Below are 19,316 nucleotides of genomic sequence, written 5' to 3'. Positions count from 1 at the left end.
CATGGGAGTTCTTTCCATCTTAAAAGGTTTTCTCAGAGTTTTTTAATTTCCCTCCTGATGTCTTCTGTTATCCATTCATCATTCAGTCGTGTATTATTTAATCTCCAGGTTTTGGAGTAGTTTCTGTTTTGTATTCTGTCATTTATGTCTAATTTCAATCCATTATGATCTGATAGAATACAAAGTATCTCTATCTTCTTGTATTTGGTAACAGTAGTTTTGTGGCATAATATATAGTCTAATTTAGAGAAGGATCCATGTGCTGCTGAGAAGAAAGTGTATTCATTCTTTGTTGAATGGTATATTCTATATATGTCCATGAAGTCTACATTATTGATTGTGTTATTGAGGTCTATGGTTTCTTTGTTCAATTTTTGTTTGGAAGATCTGTCCAGGGGTGAACAAGGTGTGTTAAAATCACCTAGTATTATTGTGTTGTGGTCTATTTGATTTCTGGAATTGAGGATTTGTTTGACGTACATCCATGAGCCAATGTTTGGGCCATAGATATTTATGATTGTTATGTCTTTCTGATTTATGGTTCCCTTAAGCAATATGAAATGTCCCTCTTTATCCCTTCTGACTACTTTTGGCTTGAAGTCCACATTATCTGAGAATGGATATTCTGGTTTTTTTGCTGTGTCCATGTGCATGGTATGTTTTTTCCCATCCTTTCACCTTTAGTCTATGGGTATCTCTTTCTATGAGATGAGTCTCTTGCAGGCAGCATATTGTTGGATTTTTCATTTTAATCCAATCTGCCAATCTATGTCTTTTGATTGATGAGTTCAGGCCATTAACATTCAGGGTTATTATTGTGATATGATTTGTATTCCCGATCATTTGGCTCATTTTTTTTTTTTTTACACGACTTGGTTTCTTCTTTATTTGGCTGTTCCTTTAGGCTAGTTCCTCCCGTTGCTGATTTGCATCGTTGTTTTTCATCTGTTCCTCATGGAATATTTTGCTGAGAATGTTCTGCAATGCCCGCTTTCTTTTTGTAAATTCCTTTAGCTTTTGTTTATCATGGACGGATTTTATTTCGTCGTCCAATCTGAAAGTAAGTTTTGCTGGGTATAAGATTCTTGATTGGCATCCGTTTTCTTTCAGGGCTTGGTAAATGTTGTTCCAGGCCCTTCTAGCTTTTAGGGTCTGGATTGAAAAATCTGCCGATATCCGTATTGGTTTTCCCCTGAATGTAATTTGATTCTTTTCTCTCACAACCTTTAAAATTCTGTCCTTATTTTGTATGTTAGGTATTTTCATTATAATGTGCCTTGGTGTGGGTCTGTTGTAATTTTGTGTATTTGGAGTCCTATAAGCCTCTTGTACTTGATTTTCCATTTCATTCTTCAGATTTGGGGAATTTTCTGATATCATTTCATTGAATAGATTGTTGATTCCTTTGGTTTGTTTCTCTAAGCCTTCCTCAATCCCAATAATTCTCAAATTTGGCCTTTTCTTGATATTCCATAATTCTTGTAGATTCTGTTCATGATTTCTCACCATCTTCTCTGTTTGGTTAACTTTGTTTTCAAGATTAAATATTTTGTCTTCAATATCTAAGGTTCTGTCTTCCAGGTGTTCTATCCTATTGGTTATGCTTTCTATAGAGTTTCTATAGAGTTTTTAATTTGTTTTATTGTTTGCTTCATTTCAACCAAACAATTTCTTTTTGGTTTTTTTTCAATATCTCTAACTCTTTGTTGAAATGATCTCTTGCTTCCTGTATTTGCTCTTTTAACTGTCGATTGGTGTGATCATTCAATGCCTGCATTTGCTCTTTCATCTCATCATTCAATGCCTGCATTTTCTCTTTGATCTCTTTGTTTGCTTCCCTGATCATTTTAATTATGTACATTCTGAAGTTTCTTTCTGACATTTCTTCTGCCGTGCTGTCATTGGATTTTATTGCTATACCTTCTAGGTTTTTTGGGACATTTTCTTCCCTTGTTTTCTAATATTGCTCAGGTATCTACCCCTCTAGTAGAGAAACTATGGGTTATTGCAGATTTCCTCTATTGACTAATAGTGTCTCTGTAGATTTCCAATAACTCACCTGTTAGCCTTCAGTAGCCTGAAGTCTTGGAGGAACTTGATAATGTGGTGGTCCACTAGGAAGTTGCCCCTTTAGGGGTGGTGGCCTTCAGGTGGGGTATATTCCCTGTCAGTGGCAAAGGTGCCTCCACTTGTTGACTGATGGTCAGTCAATGGGGGACTAGACTGCAGACTGCCGCACATCTGAGCTGGGCCTGCGTCTCTGGTTCCACTGCCCTGGTGGGAAAGCCTTGCCCAGCGGGGAAGACTTACCCGGTGGGGAAGTTTCACTGGGCAGCTCTCCTCTGAGCAGTTCCCTTCGGTCCAGAACTACCACCTGGACTGGGAAGCTCTCTTCTGTGATGTTCTCAGGGGTCTTGATCTACTGTCTGGGCTGGGAAGCCTGTCCCTTGAGGGACTCCCTCTCTGAGCTCCGGTCTTCCCTGGGGACCGAAGCTACTGCCTGGGCCTCGGACCCTCACTCTGCATAGAAGCCTCTCACTGTGCGATCCTCCTCTGCAATGTTCCCGGTTAACTGGGTTCTCTGTTCCAGCAGGGGAGTCTCACTGGGCCACTCTACTCCATGAAGTTCCCTGAGTTTCAGACTACTGCCCCATCTGGGGAGTCTGACCAGTGGGAGAGATTCACCCAGTGCCTCTGAGTTGGTCCTGAGTCTCTCAATACCTTCTCGACTCCTGGGTCTTGTCAAAGGTCCTCTAGCCTCCTGTAGGTGTCTCAGGAAGGGAGCTGCCCTTCCAATGATGGTGGCCCTGCCCTCAGGAATAATTTGAAATGCTTGCACCAGCCTATAAAAGAAGCCTCTGGTTAGCTCCGCGATGCAGGCGGGTTGGCTGGTCTGTTGGCTTGCTCCAAGATAGCAACAGACTTGGTGTGGTGGTCAGGCAGGTCCCTCAGTGATGGCGTCTATGCTTGGCCTGGTGGTTGGGCGGGTTGGCTGCTGGCTGCGTAGCTCCAAAGGCAGACAGGTTGGGTGCCCGCCTGCTACCTCCGTGGTGCAGGGGACCTGACTTACCTGCCAGCTCGCTCTGCCACTGCAACCGACAGGTGATGGCACCGCCCCCGGTGCAGGGGTCCGGGAAATATCTTGACAAAGAAGGCAGCGACGATGGCCTAGGTAGATTATTTGAGATTATCTGGTGGGCCCTAATGCAATCAAAAACATCCTTAAAAGAGAGGCAGAGGGATACCTGAAACAGATGCTTTTTTGCCCAGTGAAACTGCTATCAGTATTTTGGTCTCCAGAACTGTGAGGAAATAAACTGCTTTTTCAAGCTACAAACTTTTGGGTCAATTTGTTATAGCAGCAATAGGAAATTAATCTGAATTCTGTACAGAAAACTGCAAAATATTATGAGAGAAAATAAAGGATGCTTAAGTAAAAGGAGGATTATATCAAAGTTCATGAATGGTAAGATTATATACAATAAAGCCTTCAATTAATTACTTATTCAATAATTCAATATACTTTTACTCAAAATTCTGACAGACCTTTTGACCCCCCTACTTTTTGGTGATGAGCTAAATTTTACTGCACAGTCAAAGAATAAAGAATATTATTCTTTATTATTTAAGCAAATTTGAACAAGGAAAAGGACTCACACTACTGGTTATCAAGACTAAAAGCAACAGCTATTTTGCTGTGTTTTTTCTTGCTTCTGGAAGTTGGTTACACATAATATTCTTATGTAAACTTTATTTCAGATCTTTTCTAATAGTACATATTTAGTGCTATAAAATTTATCTCACCACAGATTTAGCTACTTCCTGCCCATTTAGAAATGCTGTAGTTTTGTTTTGTATGTATTTTTAAATTTTGCATTTTTTCCTTTGAGGTCTTCTCTTAGACCCATGGCTTTTTGAAAGATGTGCCATTTAGTTTTCAAGAGTTTGTACATTTCCTTGTATTTCTGTTATTAAATTCTAGTTTGATTCTATTATGTTTAGAGAACTTTCTCTGGATGATTTCAGTTCTTTTTTTTTTTTTTTTTCAATTTGTTTAGGTTTGTTTTGTGGGCTAGGTTGTGCTCCATCTTAATGAAAATTCCTTTGAGGCTTGAAGAAAAGTTTGGGGTTTGGGTGTCCTATCCTATGGACTGCGTTATTCAATTCTTTGGATCCTTGGTGATTTTTCTAACGGTTCCATCAGCTGAGAATGGGGAACTAAGACTGTGGATTTCTCAATCTCTGCCTTTAGCTCTCAGTTTTTGTTTACACGTAAGATTCTTTCATTTGTTGTCTATAAATTTTAGATTATTATATCTTCCTGGTGAATTTATTCTTTGTTATTACATAATATTTTGCTTTTTTCCTAGTGATTTTCTTTCCATACCTCTGTGAAGGTACGGTATAGGGCAAGATGGGTGTGTACATTCAGGTTTTGCAAGTTAACACAGCAATCCCTGTTGTTTTTGTAAATTTGGATAATGTACCTTTCTTCATCCTTTTACTTTCACCTTCCCTACACACTGACTTTGAAGTGAGTTTCCTATAAACAACATGTTTTTGGATCACTCCTTTAATCCACTATGTACGTGTGTCCTGTAACTGATGTATTCAGATAATTTATAATTAGGGTAATTACTGATATATTAGAGTTTAAATTTGTCATTATATTCATAGTTTTATTTTTCTAGTTTAGTTCCTTTGTTTTTCTTTTCTGTGACATTTTTAGGATTCCATCTTGATTCATACTGTTTTTGAGTAATTTATATAGTTTTCTCAGTGATTACTCTGATATTATAATACACAATACATAATATATATAACTTGGGTATCTGCATTTACCAAAATGAGTTATATAAACCTTATCTCCATATAAGATTGTTTTATCCTACCCACTTTGTCTAATTGTCTTATTTCCTTTACATATACTGAACACTAGATTGGAGGCTGTTGTAAACTTGCTTCAGGATCCATCAAATTTGACTTAAGAAACTCATAAAAAGCAGAACACTCTTATGTTAGTTACAATATACTATTATACTGTAATATGCCCACTTATACCCATTTTCAATGTTCTTTGTAAAGTTACAAAATTTTCGTTATCATTTCCTTTCTGCTCATTCATTCTTTAAGGGTAAAAATGCAAGCAACTCATTATCTTTCTTTTCCTTCTCTGAGAATATCTTTATTTCCCATTCAATCCTGGAGGATGGTTTTGATGAATACAGAATTGGGAGTTGGTAGTTCTTTTTTTTTGCACTTCAAAAACATGCTATTTCCTTCTGGCATCAAATGAGGAACTTGTCATTACAAATGGTGTTCCCCCCATAAGTAATACATGATTTTACTCTGGCTGCTTTGTAGTTTTTTTTTTTTTTTTTTTTTTTTTTTTGTTTTCAGAATTTTAACTCTGATATGCCTTGACATAAAATTTCTTTGGGTTTATCCCAATTGGGGTTTACTAAGATTCCTGAGACTGTAGGTCTGTCTTTCACTAGATTTGGCAAATTTTCAGTTATTAATACTTTGGATATCTTTTCAGTCTTTTCTGCTTTCTGAGATTCCAATGTATGTCCCTGGTCCTTGAGAAACAAATCATTTTTTCTCAATATTGTTTCTCTATTTGTATTGCATAAATTCTACTGATCTTTCCTCAGTTCTACTCCCTCTTACCTTCATTCTATTCAGTTTTTTCTTTTTGTGTTTTTCAGGCCTATATATTTAGTCCTTTTTTTAATAACATTTCTTTTTTGAGATTTCTATTTTTCAGTTGTATCAAAAGGATGTATTTTAAAATGACAGGAAGAATCAAGATTTTTTTCTTTCATCTATACTGCCATTTTTTAAATCTATTTTTTGTCTTTGAAAAATCCATGTATCTTCTTCTAATTTTACCCTCACATTAATTGCTTCCTTCTATACTTGTTTATTATTTAGTCTTGATTTTTCTTAAGTGGGATTCAAGTACATGTGGTCTCGTGTTGATTAGATTGCACAGCTGCCAATTTGCTCATACCTTGGTTCTGAATCCTTTACATCTACAAAAACAAAGAGGAATCCCAGAATTTAAATAACGAAAAACCTTAGGTCTATTTGACTTACAGAACTATTTGGTTGGATAAGTCAAATGGACCTAATAAGACAGCTACAGAATATTTTACTCTAAAACAGCTAAATTCACGTTCTCAGCAGCTCATGGCAACTTTTCCAAAACAGGCCATATCTTAGGTCACAATATAAGTCTTAGCAAATTCAAAAAGACTGATAAAATCCCACTCATTCTAATGGACCATAATGGAATGAAACTAGAAATCAACAGCAAGAAATAACAGAAACCACAGAAACACATGGAGATTAAACAACAGTCTTTCAAAAGAAGAATGGATGAAAGAGAAAACATATCAAAATCTTTGGAACAACATGAAGGCAGAATTAAGAGGAAAATTAACTGCATTGAGGGCCTGTATTAAAAAAAAAAAAACTAAAGAGACCCCAAATAAATAAGCTTACACTTCACTTCAAAGACTTAGAAAAAGAACAAACAACCTCAAAGTCAGTGGAAGGCAAAAATAGTAAGAATCAGAGCTGAAATTAATTAATTGAAAATTAAAAAATAAGGTGGAGGCAACAAAGAGTTGATTCTTTGAAAAGATAAATTAGATTTATAAACCCTTGGCCAAACTAAGCAAAAGAAAGAGCAAGAAGGTAAAAAAAAAAAAATCAAAATTAGGGATGAAAAGGAGATATTACCAAAGACACTTCTGAAATCCAGAGGATCATTAGAAACTATTTTGAAAATTTATATTCCAATTAAATGGAAAGTCTAGAAGACTGATATAATCCCACTGGCAGATTTCTAGACACATGGGACTTGCCCAAACTAAATTAGGAAGATAAAGAAAACCAGAAATTGAAACAGGAATGAAAAGCCTACTGACAAATACATGAAAAAAAAAAAATGTTCACCATCTCTAGAAATTAGAGAAATGCAAAATAAAACTACACTGAGATTTCACTCACTCCAACCAGAATAGCAATTATCAAGACCACAAGCAACAGTGAATGTCAGCCAGGACATGGGGAAAAAGAGTACAAACAGTACTGGTGGGACTACTAATGAGTGCAGCCACTCTGAAAAGCAGTTCAGAGATTCCTCAAAAAACTAGGCATGGAACCACCATTTAACCCAGCTATCCCACTCCTCAGTATGTACCAAAAGGACTTACAATCAGCACACTACAGTGATGCAGCCAGCCACATCAATGTTCACAGCTGCTCAACTCACAATAGCTAAGCTCTGGAACCAACCTAGATGCACATCAACAGATGAATGGATAAAGAAATTGTGGCATATGGAATATTCCTCAGCCATACAGTAGAATGAATTTAAGTCTTATACATATAAGTGGATGGATCTGAAAATTATCATGTTAAATGAAATAAGCAAATCCCCCAAAACCAAAGGTCAAATGTTCTCTCTGGTATGTGGATGCTAACCCACAACAAGGGGGTTGAGCAAAGAACAGAAATTCTTTGTATTTGGATAATACAAAGGGGAATGAAGGGAAGGGTGTGGGGATAGGAAAAGGAAATACAGTGGAATGAATCTGACATAACTTTCTTATGTACATGTATGAATACACCACAGTGAATCTCATTATTGTGTACACCCACAAGAAAGGAATCCTAATTAGAGTAAGACATATTCTATGCCTGTATAAATGTAACAAAATAGATTCTATGGTCATGAATAACTAAAAATAACGAATACAAATTTTTTTTTAAAAGCCTATCAACAAAGAAAAGTCCAGGACCAGATGAATTCTCAGCAAAGTTCTACCAGACTTTTAAAGAAGAACTAACACGTTTTCTCAAATTATTTCATGAAATTGAAAGGGTAGAAACATTCCAAAACACTTTCTATGAACCCAGTAAAACCCTGATACCAAACCAGATGAAGACTCAACTAGGAAAGAAAACTACAGACCAATATCCCTGGTGAACACGGATGTAAAAATTCTTGATAAAAGATTAGCAAACTGCATTCAAAAACACATGAAGAAGATAATGATGTGCACTTCATCCCAGGGATGCAAGACTGTTTCAACAAAGTCAACAAATGTAATTCATCACTTAAATATAATTAAAAACAAGAATATGATCATATCGATAGATGCAGAAAAGACCTCTGTTAAATACAGCATCTATTCGTGTTAAAAACCTAGAGAAACTGGGATAAAAGGAACTTATCTCAACATTATAAAGGATATACAAAACAAACCCATAGCCAACATCATTGTGAATGGAGAAAAACTGAAAGCATTTCCTCTAAAATCAGAAACAGGATGTCCACTCTTACCACTTCTATTTGATATAGTTCTTGACACTCTAGCCAGGGCAATCAGGCAAGAGAAGGAAATTAAAGGCATACAAATTGGAAAATAAGTCAAAGTATCATTGTTTGATGATAACATAATCCCATGCCTGAAAGACCAAAAAAATTCCACCAGAAGATTTCTAGAGCTGATACATGAATTTATTAGCAAAGTAGCAGGAGATAAGATCAGCACTCAAAAATAATAGCTTTTCTATAATCCAACAATGATACAACTGAGAAAGAAATCATGAAAACCATCCCTTCACAGTAACCAAAAAAAATAAAGTCTTTGGAATTTACCAAGGAGGTGAAAGATCTCTACTATGAAAACTATAGAATACTGAAGAAAAAAACTGAAGAGAACCTCAGAATATGGAAAAAACTTCATGTTGTTGGATAGGCAGAATTCATATTGTCAAAATGGCCATACTGGACTGAGGTTGTAGCTCAGTCATAGAGCCCTTGTCTAGCATGTGGGAGGCACTGGGTTCAATTCTCAGCACAGCATATAAACAGATACATAAAATAAAGATTTTTAAAAATGGCCATACTACCAAAAGCAATATACACAATCAATGCACTCCCCATCAAAAGACAAATGACATTCTTTACAGAACCAGGAAAAAAACAATTCTAAAATTCATCTGGAAAAATAAGAGACCCAAAATAGGCAAAACAATTCTGAACAAGAAAACTGACACAGGAGGCATCACAATACTTGATTTCAAATTATACTACAGAGCTACAATAGCAAAAACGGCATGGTTTTGGCATCAAAATACATATGAAGACCAACAGAATAAAACAGAAGACAAATTTTTATAGTCATCTGATACTTGGCAAAGGTGAAAGATAACCTTTTTATTAAATGCAGAAGCAAGAACCTACACCCTTATCTCTCACTCTGCAAAAAAGTCAACTCAAAATGGATCAAGGACATATGAATTAGACATAGGGCAACAACTTTCTCAATAGGACTCCTAAAGCTCTGGAAATAATGCCAAGAATTAATATATGTGATGGAATCAAATTAAAAAGCTTCTGCAGTTGGACACAATGGCACATACCTGTAATTCCAGGAGCCCAGGAGGCTTAGGCAAAAGGATCACAAGTTCAAAGCCAGCCTCAGAAACTTAGCAAGACCCTAAGCAAGACCCTGTCTCCAAAAAAAAAATGTGTTTTAAGCATGGGCTGGGGATGTGGCTCAGTGGTTAAATGCCCCTGGATTCAATCTCTGATACCAAAAACAAAAAACAAAAACCTTCTGCACAGCAAAGGAAAAGATCGAGAGAATAAAAGAGTAAAAAAGAGCCTACAGAATGAGAGATTATCTTTGCCAGCTACTGCTCTGACAAAGGATTAATATTCAGAATAAAAAAAGAACTTGAAAACCTCAATGCAATAAACAAACCCCCAAACCACCACCAAACAATCCAATCAATAAATGGGCAAAAGAACTAAACAGAAGCTTCTCACAAAAAGAAACATAAATGGTCACGAAATGTATATATAAAAGTTCCACTTCTCTAGAATATTCTATCCATCAACGAGCAGATATACTTTCTTCTCAGCAGCACATGGAACCTTCTCAAAAATAGACCATGTGTTATGCCACAAAGCAGTCCTTAGGAAATGCAACAAAAGAGAGATACTGCCTTGTGTTCTATCAGATCATAATGGACTGAGAGTAGAAATCAATGACAAAATAAAAAAGGGAAATTACTCCAACACTTGGAGACTAAATAATATGCTATTGAATGAAACATGGATAACAAAAAACACCAGGGAGGAGATTAAAAAATTCTTAGAGGTCAATGAGAAAGATGATACAACATATCAAAATCTCTGGGACACTATGAAAGTGGTACTAAGAGGAAAATTCATTGCATAGAGCGCATTCCAGAAAAGAATGAAAAATCAACAACTAAATGACCTAACATTACAGCTCAAAGCCCTAGAAAAAGAAGAACAGAATAACAGCAAAAGTAGTAGAAGACAGGAAATCATTAAAATCAGAGCTGAAATCAATGAAATTGAAACAAAAGAAACTATTCAAAAAATTGACAAAACAAAAAGTTGGTTCTTTGAGAAAGTAAACAAAATAGACAAACCCTTAGCCACACTAACAAAGAAAAGGAGAGAGAAGACTCAAATTACTAAAATCCGTGATGCAAAAGGAAATATCACAACAGACTCCACTGAGATACAGAACATGAGAGCTACTCTGAAAATCTGTATTCCAACAAAATAAAAACGACCGAAGACACTGACAAATTTCTAGAGACATATGCTCCTCCCAAACTGAACCAGGAGGACATACATGATTTAAACAGATCAATATCAAGCAATGAAATAGAAGAAGCCATTAAAAACCTACCATCCAAGAAAAGCCCAGGACCAGACAGATTCTCAGCCGAGGTCTACAAGACCTTCAAAGAAGAACTCATTCCAATACTTCTCAAAGTATTCCAGGAAACAGAAAAGGAGGGTAGCCTACCAAACTCATTCTATGAAGCTAATATCACCCTCATACCCAAACCAGGAAAAGACACATCAAGGAAAGAAAATTTTAGACCAATATCCTTGATGAATACAGATGCAAAGATCCTTAACAAAATATTGGCAAACCGTATCCAAAAACATATTAAGAAAATTGTGCACCACGATCAAGTGGGGTTCATTCCTGGAATGCAAGGATGGTTCATCATTCGTAAATCAATAAACGTAACCCATCATGTCAATAGGCTTAAGGATAAGAATCATATGGTTATTTCAATTGACGCAGAAAAAGCGTTTAACAAAATACAACACCCCTTCATGCTCAAAACACTAGAAAAAATAGGGATAGTAGGAACATACCTGAACATTGTAAAGGCTATTTATGCTAAGCCCATGGCCAACATCATTCTTAATGGAGAAAAACTGAAAGCATTCCCTTTAAAAACAGGAACAAGACAGGGATGTCCTCTTTCACCACTTCTATTCAACATTGTCCTCGAAACCCTAGCCAGAGCAATTAGGCAGACTAAAGAAATTAAAGGGATACAAATAGGAAAAGAGGAACTTAAGCTGTCACTACTTGCTGATGACATGATTCTATATTTAGAGGATCCAAAATCCTCCTCCAGAAAACTTCTAGACCTCATCAATGAATTCAGCAAAATAGCAGGCTATAAAATCAACACGCATAAATCTAAAGCATTTTTATACGTAAGCGACGAAACAGCTGAAAGGGAAATGAGGAAAACAACTCCATTTGCAATAGCCTCAAAAAAAAAAATAAAGTACTTGGGAATCAATCTAACCAAAGAGGTAAAAGATCTCTACAATGAAAACTACAAAACATTGAAGAAAGAAATTAAGGAAGACCTTAGAAGATGGGAAGATCTCCCATGTTCTTGGATAGGCAGAATTAATATTGTCAAAATGGCCATACTACCAAAAGTGCTATACAGATTCAATACAATTCCAATTAAAATCTCAATGACGTACCTCACAGAAATAGAGCAAGGAATCATGAAATTCATCTGGAAGAATAAGAAACCCAGAATAGCTAAAGCAATCCTTAGCAGGAAGAATGAAACAGGGGGTATTGCAATACCAGAACTTCAACTATACTACAAAGCGATAGCAACAAAAACACCATGGTATTGGCACCAAAACAAAAGTAGATCAATGGTACAGAATAGAGGACACAGACACAAACCCAAATAAATACAATTTTCTAATACTAGACAGAGGTGCCAAAAATATGCAGTGGAGAAAAGATAGCCTCTTCAACAAATGGTGCTGGGAAAACTGGAAATCCATATGCAACAGAATGAAACTAAACCCCTATCTCTCACCCTGCACAAAACTCAACTCACAATGGATCAAGGACCTTGAAATCAGACCAGAGACCCTGCATCTTATAGAAGAAAAAGTAGGTCCAAATCTTCACCTTGTTGGCTTAGGATCAGACTTTTTTTTTTTTTTTTAATTATTTAAACAAAAGGAATACATGTTGTTTCTCTATTTGTACACGGAGTCAAGGCATATCATTTGTGTAATCATAAATTTACATAGGGCAATGTTGTTTGATTCATTCTGTTTTTTCCCTCCCCCCCACCCCCACCCCTCTTTTCCCTCTATACAGTCCTTCCTTCCTCCATTCTTACCACCCTCCTTATCCCTAACCCTAAACCTAACCCTAACCCTAATGCTAACCCCTCCTACCCCCCATTATATGTCCTCATCCGCTTATCAGCGAGATCATTCGTCCTTTATTTTTTAGATTGGCTTATCTCACTTAGCATGATATTCTCCACTTTCATGCATTTGCCTGCAAATGCCATAATTTTATCATTCTTCATGGCAGAGTAATATGCCACAGTTTCTTTAGGATCAGACTTCCTTAACAGGACTCCCATAGCACAAGAAATAAAAGCTAGAATCAACAACTGGGATAGATTCAAACTAAATAGCTTTCCTCAGCAAAGGAAACTATCAGCAATGCGAAGAGAGAGCCTACGGAGTGGGAGAATATCTTTGCCACTCATACTTCAGATAGAGCACTAATTTCCAGAATATATAAAGAACTCAAAAAACTCTACACCAAGAATACAAATAACCCAATCAACAAATGGGCTAAGGAAATGAACAGACACTTCACAGAAGATCTACAAAAAATCAACAAACATGAAAAAATTATCACCGTCTTTAGTAATAAGAGAAATGCAAATCAAAACTACACTAAGATTCCATCTCACCCCAATTAGAATGGCGATTATCAAGAATACAAGCAACAATAGGTATTGGAGAGGATGTGGGGGAAAAGGTGCACTCATACATTGCTGGTGGAGCTGCAAATTAGTGCGGCCACTCTGGAAAGCAGTGTGGAGATTCCTTAGAAAACTTGAAATGGAACCACCATTTGACTCAGCTATCCCACTCCTCGGCCTATACCCAAAGGACTTAAAATCAGCATACTACTGAGATATAGCCACATCAATGTTCATAGCTGCTCAATTCACAATAGCCAGACTATGGAACCAACCTAGATGCCCTTCAATTGATGAAAGGATAAAGAAACTGTGGTACATATATACAATGGAATATTACTCAGCTATAAAGAATAATAAAATTATGGCATTTGCAGGCAAATGGATGAAATTGGAGAATATCATGTTAAGTGAGATAAGCCAATCTCAAAAATCCAAAAGAGGAATGATCTCACTGATAAGCGGATGATGACACGTAATGGGGGGTGGGAGGGGGGCAAGAATGGAGGAAGGAGGGACTGTATAGAGGGAAAAGAGAGGTGGGAGCAGTGGGGGGGGGGAGGAAAAAATAACGGAATGAATCAAACATCATTACTCTATGTAAATGTATGAATATGCAAATGGTATGCTGTTACTCCATGTACAATCAGAAACAATATGTATCCCATTTGTTTACAATAAAAAAAAATTTATAAAAAGTTCCACTTCTCTAGCAAATGGGGAAATGTAAATCAAAACTACACTAAGATTTCATCTCACTCCAATCAGAATGGCAATTATCAAGAATAATAACAATAAATGCTGGTGAGGAATGCTGCACATGGGGAAAAACATACACTCTTATATTGTTGGTGGGACTACAAATTAGTACAACCATATGGGATAGCAGTGTGGAGATTCCTTTTAAAAACTAGGAATGGAATCACCATATGACCCAGCTATCCAAGTCCTCGGTATTTATCCCAAAGATCTAAATCAGCATCTTATAGTCACCTCAATGTTTACAGTCCTAGAATTCACAAGAGCCAAATTATGGAATCAACCCAGATGTCCGCTGATTGATGAATCAGATTAAGAAAATGTGGTATATTTACATAATGGAGTTGTATTCAACTGTCAAGAAGAATGGAATAATTGTATTTGCTGGTAAATGGAGAAAATCATGCTAAGTGAAATTTACTAGGCTCAGAAAATCAAGATTTGAATGTTTTTTCTCTTATGTGTAAGCTAGAGCAAAACAAAGGAAAGAGGGTGACTGGGGAAGGGATCAGATTCATAAAGATACAGGCAAGATCAGTGGAGGAGGAAGAGGAGGAGAATGAGTATGAGGCAGAAAAGAAGGGAAAGGGGAAGATAAATGGAATTAATTTAACAAAATCATGCTATATTCAAAGGGAATTTCACCTTTATGTATTTATAGAAGAAAGGAAGTTCAGTACAGGAGGAAGAATAAGGAGAGGGAGGAGGGGAGTTAAATGGGAGGGGAACTGGGGATTGAAATCAAATTCCTTGCATGTATGATTTTATCAAAAGAAAACTAATTACTATGTATAATTATCATGCTCTAATTAAAAAACGTGGTTTAACAGGTAATCACAGCACCTGCTTCATCTCAGTGTTGTTATCTGTTGAGTGTAATTTTCCATTTTTTATTGAGGTTTTCCAGATTCTTGGGTATAAGAAGACTTCACTGAGCAGATTTCTATCTTGTATCTGGTATATTCGGAAGATTTACACTTAGGGTAATTACTAAAAATTAGCTTAAGTCTGCCTTTATATACATATTTTCTGATTCCTCTGGGTTTAGTTCCTGTTTCTCTTTTCTTACCTTCCTGTAAGTTACTTGAACATATTTCTAAAAAAAACTGTCTTAAGTAGGCAAGCTGGGGCTATTTTTCACACATACTATTCTTTTTAAAAAAAATTTTTTTAAGTTGTAGATGGGTATTGTGTCCATTATTTTTATGTGGTGCTGAGGTCTGAACCCAGTGCCTCACACATGCTAGGCAAGTGTTCTACCACTAAGCTACAGTCCCAGCCCACACACACTATTCTTATGTGAGTTTTCAAAAGGAACCAATGTGGCTTTATATATACAATACAGAGTCTTGTTACGTGTTAAGTGTACAAAGAAGTTGTTAAATAAATTCATCTATCCTTCTACTTTTTCAAAAGTGATTTAAAATAACTTTTACAGGGAGCATTTTTTAATTCCAAATTGACACAACTTTATATATACATTGGGAAATATTAATTTTCAATGCTCTTTCAACCTGTTAAATCATTTCATGTTCAACTCATTTTCTATGTTAAACGTAAGCCAAAGCTACACATGAGGTAGCTGGAAGAAACTCCAAATATATTTTGGCAAATTAAAACAAAAATTATGTTACAGAAGACACATATTTACCTTTATTGAACAATGTGCTAACCATAAAGCCAAAGAATATTGAAGCAATGGCATAACACACAAAGAAGACAAAGATGAAACTACAGTCACTATGGCGCAAGACTGGCTCATCTGAAATCTACAAAATAAATACATCAGATGAGGTATACAATAACTAGTATCACACAAACACAAAAAAAGAGGAAAAAAACGCTAACGAAACCAATCATCCCACTCAATTTCTGAAACTCAATGAGATAGGAAGTTAAATATCTCATTTTTTGTAGAAGAGTGTAAGGCTTGCTAAGAGACTAGGAAGCATCTGAGTTTCCATAGTGGAATCAATAAAAAATACATTTAATTTTCCTGCAAACTTGAGACCAATCAGATCACAGCATGATTACTCTTTCCTCTTACAGGAGGAATCAACTCACAGGCTGCAAGCAGCTGGAACTAAGTTGTCTAATACAGTAGCTATTAACCACATGTAGCTGTAAAGCAGTTGAAATGTAGCTAGTGTGAGGGACAAAATTTTTAGATTTTTAATAATTATTTTGAATTTAAATACACAAAAGCAGTGTCAAATATAGAGAAAATATTTCTAACAAAAATGTCAAAATTGAGATGTACAATAAATATAAAAAGGTGGATTTTGAAAAGATAATAAAAAATAATATAAAATATATCATTTGGTATTAGGAAGTGAAACTGATCAAATTTATGTTTTTATGTAAGCATAAATGTACCACAGTGAAACTCATCATTCTGAATGATAAATAGACACCAACAAAAAAGAAACCAGAAAAAAATCTACAAAAATAAAATGCATCATTAATTTTTAAGTCGGTTACATGTTGAAAGAATATTTTGTAAATAATGAGTTTGAAAGTTATTAAAATAATTTCACCTGTTTTTTTCTACTTTTTAAAAATTTTAGTCACTGAAAACTTAGTATTATGTGATTCATTATTTTTCTATTAAACAAACAGATACTTGCCTTGGTAAAGAATAACACACAAATCAAAGATATAATAATAATATATAAAAGGAAGAATGTGAAAAAATAAGCAGCCCAAATGATCCAGTTTCTAAGTCCAATTATAAGCTGGTATTCCTGTAGGAAAGTCAACACATACCAAGTATTACATACTCTACAATTCATAGTGTTTTTACATACCCTCTTCTAATTCCCATAAAATGTTACACAAATGTCTAACAATGTATCCAATTTAAGAATGACAAAAAAATCAAGAGTGTAGATCAAAATCATGCAGTAAGGGCAGTACAGGCATTAAAATACATTCTTCCTGAGTTCAGAGATCTTTTTTCAGCACTATACCTGGTATTAGATCAAAATGAAAAACATTTCAAATTAAACTTTAAAGCACTGAGATAAATATCTCTTTTCTATTATACTCTACTTTGAGAAACATTAGAGAAAGGTGTCTACAAATAATGTAATTATCGCACCTCTGGTTGATTTTTGGTTGGTGACATTTGAGTATAAAAATGCACACATGCATGTGTGTGTTATATATTCTGCTTTGTGTTCTCTGTGGTTTGTAGTGTGATACATGTCATTAATTTTGGAAAATTCTTTGCCATTATTTCTTTAAATATTTCTTTTGCTGTTTTCTCATCTCCTTTTTGAGATTCCAATTATGCATGTTATACCACTGACACTGTCCTATATCTTTTGGATATCCTCTTTTGAATTTTTACATTTTGTTTCCTCTTCCGCATTTTAATTTGTACAATTTTTTATACTAAAAGAGTAAAGATGTTTATTAAGCATTTTAAGTTGCATTCAATAGCCTTCAGATACACCACACCACAATCCACTGACAGTCAATCAGACTCAACAGCAGCAGTTCATTCTTCACAATCCATGAGTTAAGCCAGAACTCCCTTCAACTTACAGTAAGATCTCACTTAGCTCTTGTGGGTAGGGGTTAGGGAATTACACCTCATTTCTGATCACTAACGTGATGAAGAGCATCAGTCGGAAGTATATGAGAATGAAAAGAAGTGCTTCTGATTTCAAAGTACTTTGTTTAGAAACAAAAAACATCGAAATGACAAGTATACCTGCTTCTAAATTTGTGATGGGAATGTTCTCAAGAACAAGCAACTTGCTTCCTGCTACAGAAGAGGTTTTTTTTTTTTTTTTTTAAGATCAAAGGGTTTCAATTTGTGTAATTTCAGCTGCCTTGTATTTAATTCCTCAATTCTTTCTTCATCTGGGTCAAATCTACAAATGAACCTGTCAATGGCATTTTTCATTTCCATTTGTGTGTTTTTTATTTCTGCCAATTCCCTTGATTCTTTCTTATAATTTATTTGCATAATCCTTCATGTTACTTACTGCACAGGAAAGTTACCACAAAAGGCCTGAGACTGCTGTTATTAGAACGGTATGTTTGTAAGGCTGACCCTTGGCTGGTACACAGGAACTTGACTACTAAATTATTCCCTACATTAATATGAAACTTTTGCCAAAACTGGTTGTACAAAGGATATGGTTTATGCTGTATATCTACTTTCTTGAAGTTTGGAATTTGGGTACATGCTAGGCAAAGGATGACAACATGACCAGCTCCCACTTGAAAACTTAGGTGTTGAGTCTATAATGGACTTCTCTGAACATCACAAACAGGTGACTGGATTTTCAATGCTGGGACAATAGTGCACTCTATATGATCTCATGGAGAGTCACATGAGGAAGCCTGCAAGTAGATTCCTCCAGACATTGTATCTTTTCCCTATATGATCCAGGTATGTATCTTTACTAACCACTGCAATATATCCTGGTTATGGGTATAACCATATACAGAATCTGAAGTCTTTACAGTGAATCTCAGAAACTAAAGTTGATTTAGAAGATTCTGAACACTTCTACCTTTTACTTCACTGTCTTTAGAATACTAATCATGCTTATTTTAAATTCCTTATCTGCTATTTCCAACATCTATGTCTTAACTGAGTCTTATTCAATTGATTTGCTTTTTTGTGTCTGGTAGTTTTTTGCAGAAACTCAGACATATTGTTCAGGGCAATAGTGAGGTCAACAGACCATCAGTTTGAAAATTCATGTTAGTTTAACCAGGAGTTGGGTCATATTTGAAGCTCACTGTTGTTCCAGGGATGATACTTCCAAGTTCCTCTAGTAACATTTTTTTTTTGTTTCCCTCCATGATCTGGGGTCTTCCTTTGCTAGCACTACCTCATATATAATTGGTCTCTGAAGATTTCCAGCTTGGAAAATTGGTAAGTAGCATCAATACTCACTCTTTTGGATTTGCTACTGCTGGGATGTAGCAAACACCCATCAATGTTGAATAATACAATCATTAAATAAAAGTTCTCCACGGGTCTAAAAAACTTTTTTACAGAAACTTTATCAGAAAGTAAGGGGGATTACCTTCAATCTGTTTTCCTTTTCTTGCACAATGTACTGCATGATGGAAAGTACAATTGGAGAAAACGTGAGTATAAACATCAAAGGGAGAAAAGGACTGGCGACCCAAAGTAATCCATGATGAGGAAAAGCTGGGTATGGAAATCTCTGTACAAAGATGGTAATGCCATCAAATAGCCGTTTTCCAAGACTGCTCTCATGATACAGCATTATGGCCTTATCCAGAGCATGTTGTACAGCCAGGAATCCTTCTTTGATGTACCCTATATGATAAAACAACTGCTATCAAGTAAAACAGACTCAGGAGCAGCTAGCTCAGACATACGAAGACAGTTCAAACAAGTCATAGATTGTCAACTACAGAACCTGGTT

The 19,316-nt window shown here is 35.7% G+C and overlaps 1 protein-coding gene across 1 annotated transcript in view; it reads right to left on the bottom strand.

The window, feature by feature from the left end:
- The window catches only part of LOC306649241 (phospholipid-transporting ATPase ABCA3-like), a 180,787-nt gene that overhangs the window by 130,496 nt on the left and 30,975 nt on the right, over positions 1-19,316 (bottom strand). The window contains exons 6-7 of the mRNA XM_079120034.1: positions 18,948-19,207; positions 15,548-15,665 (exon numbers count right to left, since the gene is read on the bottom strand). Of these exons, the coding sequence (XP_078976160.1) occupies positions 15,548-15,665; positions 18,948-19,207 (378 nt within the window). The remainder of the gene's footprint in view (positions 1-15,547; positions 15,666-18,947; positions 19,208-19,316) is intronic.

The sequence above is a fragment of the Sciurus vulgaris genome (assembly GCF_902686455.1).
Source record: "Sciurus vulgaris genome assembly, chromosome: 18".
NCBI classification, from domain to species: Eukaryota; Metazoa; Chordata; class Mammalia; order Rodentia; family Sciuridae; genus Sciurus; species Sciurus vulgaris.
The sequence above is the reverse complement of the archived record's forward strand: the minus strand, read 5'-3'. Positions and strand labels throughout refer to the sequence as shown.